Consider the following 9210-nt stretch of genomic DNA (forward strand, 5'->3'; position numbering starts at 1 on the left):
AACACTAAAAACTGAACTACTCAGTTCCAATTACTATGACCATTTATGTGAAGCTGATTTGACACAATCTACATTGTAAAAGCGCAATACAAATAAAGCTGAATTAAATTAATTATTATTACATTTTATTAAACACATTTTGTTACAGCCTAAAATATATAAGAATCATATTATACATCAAGCTATCAAAATGAATAAATCTAATAATAGTGTTCTTTAAAAATAGATGACTAATTTGAACATATTTTACATATACATATTTTACAAACATAAGATGGATTCTGATGAATTACACCAGTCTCATATATTTATTAGAACCAATTTATAAAAAAGCAATTTGGCGGGTTGGGGTGTATCAAACATTCACAACCGACAAGATAATGTATGCCAATAACAATAACCCAAGTAAAATAAAACAGATTTTTATACTAAATAACAGCTTGATTGCTACTTTATTGCTAAATTTGACCGACTTTTCAATTCCATATTTACACAATACTGATATACCAAACATGAAAATGCTTTTTCCTTAGAGTTTTGCAACAGTTGGCATACAGATGATAATGCTGTCTAAATGATCCATATTCACACTGATCTGCGAAACAAAAACTAAAATGATGACTGCATGATTTATTTTGATTTGACTGACGTTTTTACCAGGGTTTCTGCAGGTTTCACCGAGTTAAGTTTAAGACCTTTTTAAGACCATTATAAAATTTTAAACTTATACAGAGCGAAATGCTAATGCTTTTGTTTTTAATATCCCAGTTTGAAAAGACGTCCACTTGCCCTATCCAAAAATTATTAAAATTTAATAATGCAATAATAGTAAATTAATAATAAAAAATGGGTCATGTCAGTATCCTCAGCAGTAAATAAATGGAGAAAGTTAAAGAAAATGTTACTGTAAGGAAAGTAATTAAAACATTATGGTAAATAGAGTTAAAAATGATATTTTTATATAAAAATTTTATTGAGCTGGATTGTTTTATAAGTCTTAATAGCCATAATTGGGCAGCTACATGAACAATGAAAAAAAAAGACCAGTTTAAAGACTTGCAACACAATATTTTAGTAGATTTAACACTTTTTAGTTAGCGTTTGAGAGTTAAGACATTTTAAGACCACTGGATACCCTGTTTTTTTGGGTACCCTGATCAATATTATCAGCCACTTTAAGATTTCTCTCTCTCGAATGCATGGCTACAGAACAAACCACTGTTATCCAATGACTCAGCTAAACAACCTAACCTTTGAGTTGCATTTTAAGATGAATACTAGTATCTTGCAAAATAACTAGTAATATATTATGCTCTGTCATCATGGCAAAGACAAAAGAAATTAGTTATTAGAATTATTGTTAAAAAAATCCTATTAAACAGCACTTGGGAAATTTATGAGAATCAAAATTTAACAGGAGGTTTAATAATTGACATACATAAACTGTATGCCTGTGACAATATGTTCCTGTAGTTCGCCATTGTTGTTTATGTGGTCAAGATTGTGCGCTCATACAGTATACTATACACAAGACATTTTTCACACAGTTGAGCAGTTTACATAAAGAGAACTATGGTACGATTTTCAAAAACACAAACGCACTTTGAAACTAGTTTGCTTTTGCAGGCTTGGAAAATATGTTGTCATAAATGTCACATAAAACGTTAGAAAACACACAAGATGACTAACAGTACATTACTATTACAGTTTCCTATTACAGTCGTTTCGGTACATTTCTCAAATCATTCTTGACATGTACAAAACAGTAAGTGTATTTCTTAAAACAACTCATACAAACAGCAAAACACCATGGATTACATACAAAATCCTTAGGACATCTCTCACATATGAACATAAGAATGACAAGCAGTTGTGTATGAATGAGCATTGCTGATCCGCCCTATAAGCGCAGTCATGTTGTCAATATAAGTTTACACTTTTGTCTGGATGTTCTTTGATGACAGCTACTGCAAATTGTTGGATATTAGTGTATGTGGGAGTTTGATTACGAGAGACTTGACAACATTAATGCTTTTACTGTTTGTCAACAGACCATGTTATTTTTTTTTCTTCTGACATTGCAACACTACAATGGCTGAAAGAGCTTATCGTGCAGTTTAAGAAAGCACATGCAATTACCAATGAAAAACAGCAGCAAATAAAGAAACAATCTTCATCAATTTGACAGCTCACATGCTGCAAATTCTCACAACACAAACAACTGAAGCGCTGCAATTGGTCACAACACAAACAACTTAAGAAACGCACTGCAACTAGTCAAGACACTTGCAAACATCCATGTTACACAACGGAAATGTTTCAAGGGGACCCAAAACCATGAGGGACCCTGCTGGATGTGTTATGTCATGAATGTTGCTCAGTGAAGTGCCTTTGAAAGGCGAATTGTTTTTCGTTTATTTTAATATCCTTATTACACAAAATAATAACATCCACCTCTCAGCAGGGCCCGTCATGGTTTCGGTACCCACTGAAACATTTCCGTTGTGGATATTTGCAAGTGTTGTGACTTATTGCAGGCAGCGCGTTTCATCAGTTGTTTGTGTTGTGACCAATTTGCAGCGCATTTCTTCAGTCGTTCGTGTTTTGGGAATTTGCAACATGTGTGCTGTCAAATTGATAAAGATCGTTTCTTTGTTTGCCTGTTTTTTATAATTGCATGTGCTTTCTTAAATTGCAACTTGTTAAGCTCTCTTGGTCACTGTTAGGCATGGATGGGGCGATAACAATTTTCAAGGTATATTGTGGTTTTGAAAAGTCAAGGTTTTAAAACCGCCAAAATTTACTGCAATACCGTTCATAAGGTACGTGTAAGATTTTTTTTATTTACTTTTTTTTATGACAACTCTTTAGCAGAAAAAATATCCACAGATGCCGTTTTAAATTGTAAAGAAATTGAAATGAATGAAGACAGCAGAAATCAATAATTCATTTGAATTATTTAGCCTGACATGTTTACTGCTCTAAAATATTACACATTTTTCAAAAAATATAATATAATGTTTTCAAAGGGGGGAAAAGTGTTTTGTTTTTACCCAGACATTTAAAAAGAATATATTTTAGAGCAGTAATGACAATACCGTGATACCGTGAAACCGGGATATCCAAGGTTATCATACTGTCAGAATCTTATACTGGCCCATTCCTAGTCACCGTAAAATACAGACATTGAGATACAGAAAAGAATAGGTGACACTGGATAGCACAAAAAAAACTAAGTAAAAGTATAAATGTGAACTTAAGACAGTAGTAGGACATTATAGGAAAAAAAAGGCTAAATGGAAAGGTATAGAAATGTGCTAGACATTATGACAACTTGTTCAACCACTCTGCATGTAAACGCAGTTTTTTTTTTTTCACCCTTCCCTGTGTCTTGTTCCCTCCAATGTATGTCATTGATTATGTTACACAAGTGTTTATCGCTGCTGGTGGAACACTACTAGAATGGGTTTAAATGGAACGCCCTAACCCCTTCAGCACTTGGAAACTACACTGTTATAATGTTACCATTCGATTGCATTTAGGTACATATAGGTGCTGGAGTGGACAAATGAAGCTGACAAATTAAAGAATATGATATCGTTGTCAATTTTTTTTTTTTAAATCAAGGGATGAAGGATATGTCCATGTACACTTCGCCCATTTACTTGACAAAGTAGAAGGCATTTTAATATGGTGGCTGGGATTCCCCCAAGGGAACAAGGGAAAGAAAGTAAGTACTAAGCCAGTTAAATATAAAAACTGCATTATCGTGTAAAAAACGCTTCATGTCCAAACAATTGTTTTCAGTTCATCCTGTCATCCACTCTAAAATGACTGAAAACACTTTCATTCATATACTGCGCACACACAATGGTGCATTTACCAGCACATTTTGAAACACTGCTCAAAATCGCTACTGTGGTCTGCTTCTGCCACTGAACAACAGCTCCCCGTAAACATTTCATGTTCTATGAAGAGGCAATATGAAGCATGTACAAGTTGACATATATCTCAAATAAAGCTGTCAAAATGGACAGCGCTTAAATCATCTGCTATAAAATGTAGTGCACCATGTTAGCTAAATTGGTCACATGATTAAATCACATGACTAAAATGCGTCATCATTTACAAAAGCCTCCATTTTAACAGTCCACACTGCAACACGAAAACTGCATCTTTAAAAAGATACAATTTTGTTTTGCCCTTGCTGTGGTTAATGACGATACGCACCTCTCAAAAAAATTTAACTACATGTCAAAACGACAATGCAAGCTCTGTCATTAGCTTGGTAGCTGTGACTAGTGTGGACGGTGTTGAGAGCCACGAGCCTGATGGAGCGATTGTTTACTAGTGTAATCTGAAAAGCTCTTGATTAAGACTTTTGTTTTATGTTTACCTTATTATTAAAGTTGTTGCACGTCTGCCAGTTCCCGCTTTTAAATTCCCTCTGTTTTGTTTCCTCCGATGTACGTCACTGAATATGTTACACAAGTGTTTATCACTCCTGGTGGAACATCTGAATAGGTTTAAATGGAACGGCGTGAACCTTCAGCAATTGGAAACTACACTGTTATCATGTCACAATCGCATTTCATTCATGCACATATAGATCCTGGAGTGAACATATAAATCTGATAAAATAAAGAATATGAATCGGCCAAAAATTGAGGGTGAAGAAACTCGACACAGTAGTTTTGAGAATTTCAATTCTGACCTGAGAAATGTGCCAAAAGCGACTGAGAAAAACTATAACGTAACATTCCATGTTTAGAGAGTCTTGAATCACTCTGAAGGCTGCTTTACAGCTTCTGACATTTGGCCACCTGAATGCTCTTCTGGATGACAGGAGATGTTTGTTGTCGGCTCTGCAGGGTTGGCATGAGGTTGAGGTGGTGTATGGAGGATCTCTGGTGCTGTAAATACAGGCTGGGGGTTTGAATTGGACTGAGATGGCAGGAGGCTTTTCAACCCTGCAAAAAGCTGGTTGACTAAGGTCTCCATAGAACGTGTATGTTCAGTGAGTACTCGAGAAATAAGGCGTTCCTCTCTCGCATGACTCTGTTCCAGCTGATGCTCCAGCCATGTGTTCTGTGCCTGCTGCATTCTTTCTAGAAAGTCCTGATACTGGGTATGCATCGCAACACAACAAGGCCTTTTGGGCTTGAACAAACCTGGGAAACAAGAACCACAGTAAAATTACTTGCAATACACAATCACAATATGTTTTATTGAAGTTCTTTAATGCGGAAGTTTGCTTGTTATTGCAATTGTTTAAAACTTTTGGTTCAGTCGCCAATGGGAGAAATGGCTCAGAATAATAAATGGGTCAAATTACTTGCTCTACAAACAAGTGTGCTCATAACTACACATGAAGAGTAGAATAATATAATAGGAAAATATCAGTTTGCTATATGAGGAGCATAACAAGCTGTTTTTAATGCCTAAAAATCAATGACCGCGAATAAGACCGAAAGTCTCGAGCCAAATAGATTCCAATGGTTGCTCCTGCGCATTCGTGAAGAATAAAGTCAATACTTGCAATTTGGCTATTAGCACAACTGTTTACCTGGGGATTTGAAACCCAGCACCAGAGCTAAACCTTGTTTTCTCCTCACAGTTGTGTCTACAAAGCTTTAAAAATATATCCATTTACATTTTTTACAGACCTTCCTGATGATAAAAGGTAAAGTTTGCAAAATTGTAAATGGCCAAACTATACTTTTGCACTGTTAAGCCTGGTTTATACTCATTCGCTTGAGTGCACGAGGTGAACGTCATTGCTGTGTTTGAGGAGGTTCGCTTTGGGTGCGTGCTACATGATTTCAGCTATCGGAGCGCACAATTTTTTGAGAGTTGAGCGAACAGTTTGCGCGCAACCGCATTTGATATGAATATGAATCGCTTAGAAAAGATTTTGTTAGAAACAGGCACGCCTGTAAAGACATCTTTATGATCCGTCCTTGCATGATAAAAGAAATAAACAGATAGACAATAATTATTGGCTAAAAATTGCAACAGCCGTGGGAAAGGAGGAATGTTTTTGTAAAAGTTTGGAAAAACTTGAGGGATAAGTTTGTAAGAATCAAAGAGCGAGGCCATGGCAAACGTTTCCACAATTCCTAAGTTTTATAATGATCAGGGTATATGCAGGAATCCTAAAGGTAAATTCAATACCTTTTTCAGACTTTTTAAAGACCTTCTCAGACACTTCAGTTTTACATTTTAATAAATCTGCAAAAATGTCAACAATTCTGTGTTTTTCTGTCAATATGGGAGGCAGTGTGTACATAATAAGTTAAAAAAAAAAAAATTAGCTTAAATGATTTAGCAAATGGCTGCAATATAATAAAAGAGTGAATAAAATTTAAGGGGTCTGATTACTTTCCAGACCTGCTGCATTTAAAGCTAATCTAGGAGAACTATTCATCACACCTTGAACCAAAGGCTGCTGGGAAGTGGACGGCTGTGCAGAATTGATGCTCTCTGTAAAGGTGATTGGCTGGGCTGGTGTGTAGCTTTCTGTAGAGGTGGAGCTCTCATTTGAGGGTTGTGTGAGGATGAGGGGTTCGCTCTCAATTTTCACTGACTGGATTTCCTGAATTCCACCTTTTGAGTCTTCCACTCCATCATCTTTAAAACACAAAAGCATGTAAAGATCAGAAATCCGCAAAAGATATTCTAGCTACATACTGCATCTATTACTTTATCCCTTTTCTGGATGTGTACCCTTACGTTTATTGCACCATACTATTTCATGTTCTTGTATAAACTTAAAAGTATCGCTCACTCATAAATTGAAAATTTCCTCAAACTGAAGTGGTTCTAAACTTTTTAAAAATATATTTTTTTCTTTTGTTGCACTCAAAAAAAGAAATAATAATAACAAAATAAATAAAAATAATGCTTCAGTTTCCCCCACAAGTCCAAAGACATGTGGTACATGTGAATTGGGTAAGCTAAATTGTCTGTAGTGTATGAGTGTGAAAGGTTGTTTCCCAGAGATGGGTTGGGCTGGAAGGGCATCTGCTACTTAAAAACATGCTGGATAAGTTGGCAGTTCATTCCGCAGTGTCGACCGCAGATTAATGATAGGACTATGCCAAAAAGAAAATGAATGAATGAGATTTATTTGCACTATCTGTATTTTGTACTGTCTGTTGCCAGTACCTAAGCTTTTCACTCATCATAGAACACGTGCTGCTGATGATGTGACAATAAAAGTGATTTGAAATTGTTATGGCATGTAACATCTTGTGATCTATGGAAATTTATAATCAAAAATAAATATATACGATGAAAAAAAAAATTTTTAAAAGGTGAAAAAAGAATGGCTTTGGTCACTAAATGTACCTGCAACTATAGAATCATGTTTTGTCTTGATATATATATATATATATGCAGTTGAAGTCAGAATTATTAGCCCCCCCTAATTATTAGACCGCTTGTTTATTTTTTCCCCCAATTTCTGTTTAACTGGGAGAATATTTTTTTCAACACATTTCTAAATATAATAGTTTTAATAACTCATTTCTAATAACTGATTTATTTTATCTTTGCTATAATGACAGTAAAAATGTTTTACTAGATATTTTTCAAGACACTTCTATACAGCTTAAAGTGATATTTAAAGGTTTAACTAGGTTAAGGTAATTCGGCAAGTTATGGTATAACAGTAGATTGTTCTGTAGATTATCAAGAAAAAAAAAACGCTTAAAGGGGCTAATAATTTTCTCCCTAAAATGGCTTTTAAAAAATTTTAAACTGCTTTTATTCTAGCCGAAACAAAACAATTAAGAAAGAAAAAATATTATCAGACATACTGTGAAAATGTCCTTGCTCTATTACACATCATTTGGGAAATATTTAAAAAAGAAGAAAAAAATTCGAAGGGGGCTAATAATTCTGACTTAAATTGTGTGTGTGTGTGTGTATATATATATATATATATATATATATATATATATATATATATATATATATATATATATATATATATACTATTTTTGGCCCACCTGGAATATATATATTAACATAGTAACATTTAAAGGGAATCAAAAAATGTTTTCAAAATTGTCCTAAGACAATAATGGGTGCTGTTAAGTAAGGACAACTTTGAGAAAAGGTGATGATCCACTTCAAATGTTGACTACTGAAGGTTCTTTTGGCTCCAACAGAAAAAAGAAACTCAAACATATTTAAAACAAATGGAGGTCGAGTAAACGATAGATTTGTAATTTCTGTGTGAACTATCTCTTTAAAACCATAAATTAAATAAACTGTCCCATATAAGGGGCAGATCTGGTGATTTTGGGGCCCTAAGCAATTCCAGCCTTGGCGTCAACACACTCTAATTTTTTATAAGTTTCTATTCATAATGCTGATTTTGTTTATATCACAATCATCTTTTCAACGTTTTAAATTAATGCAATCTCTACATTTTAAGTGATTAGTTTTCTTAAAATGAATTTACAATTTGACAGCTGCACTGCTCCATGATAAATATATTATTTGGTAATATTATTATTACATAACAATACTTTATTATAATAATATTATATTTGATTTTATACTAAATAATATTTAATTATGTTAAAATTGTATTTGTTTGTCTCTCACCATGACAAAATATGGTATAAATCTATGTTATATATAGTTTATAGGTATAATGTATACTTCTAGATTTAAATTGGGGGTCCTAGAGATTCATGGGGCCCTAAACGGCTGCTTACCTCGCTTATTGGTTAAATCCTGATGACTAATGTACTACTTTGACTATAGAAAAATGCTATAATATTATTAAACTTACTACCTAAAAAACTTCTGGTTATTGTTATAAATAAATGTTTAAAAATACTTTTCAAAATGTTTCTTAATAGGCTTTTATATTTTCCTCCTAAAATGCAGTGTGGTCCACTTCCTCATGTCTGTTTAATCTGTTTAAAAAGTGTTCATGTATTATTAAGAAACTTAAAGGTGAAAGATTATCGGTTGTGTGCCACTCACCATCCTCACATTCACCATCCTCAAAAAAGAAGCATTCGCTGTCTGATAAGGGGGATCCGTCTTTATCATCGACGTCAACTTCAATTTGATTGGTAATAACCGAAGGTCTGTGCCCAAAAATTTCTTCCATCGTATCATAATGTTTAAACTCCCCATTGTTATTGTTATAGTTGCGTTTCTTGACCTTATAGTAAATAGATTTGAGGG

General features: G+C 34.0%; 1 protein-coding gene across 2 annotated transcripts in view; it reads right to left on the reverse strand.

Moving 5' to 3' along the window:
* Positions 1 to 289: 289 nt before the first annotated feature.
* Positions 290 to 9210, reverse strand: part of LOC100329833 (uncharacterized) — a 9261-nt gene continuing 340 nt past the window's right edge. The window contains exons 1-4 of one of the 2 annotated variants that reach the window (XR_012390227.1): positions 9004 to 9210; positions 6433 to 6630; positions 3099 to 5171; positions 1048 to 2976 (exon numbers count right to left, since the gene is read on the reverse strand). The exon at positions 9004 to 9210 is cut by the window's right edge and continues 340 nt beyond it. Coding sequence is in view for 1 of the 2 variants with exons in the window: in XM_002664315.8 (XP_002664361.2) it covers positions 4783 to 5171; positions 6433 to 6630; positions 9004 to 9210 (794 nt within the window). In the remaining variant the exon portion in view is untranslated. Of the gene's footprint in view, positions 5172 to 6432; positions 6631 to 9003 lie in introns of both variants that reach the window. The other variant, XM_002664315.8, reaches the window with a different exon arrangement.

This window comes from Danio rerio, chromosome 14 (assembly GCF_049306965.1).
Source record: "Danio rerio strain Tuebingen ecotype United States chromosome 14, GRCz12tu, whole genome shotgun sequence".
Taxonomy (NCBI): domain Eukaryota; kingdom Metazoa; phylum Chordata; class Actinopteri; order Cypriniformes; family Danionidae; genus Danio; species Danio rerio.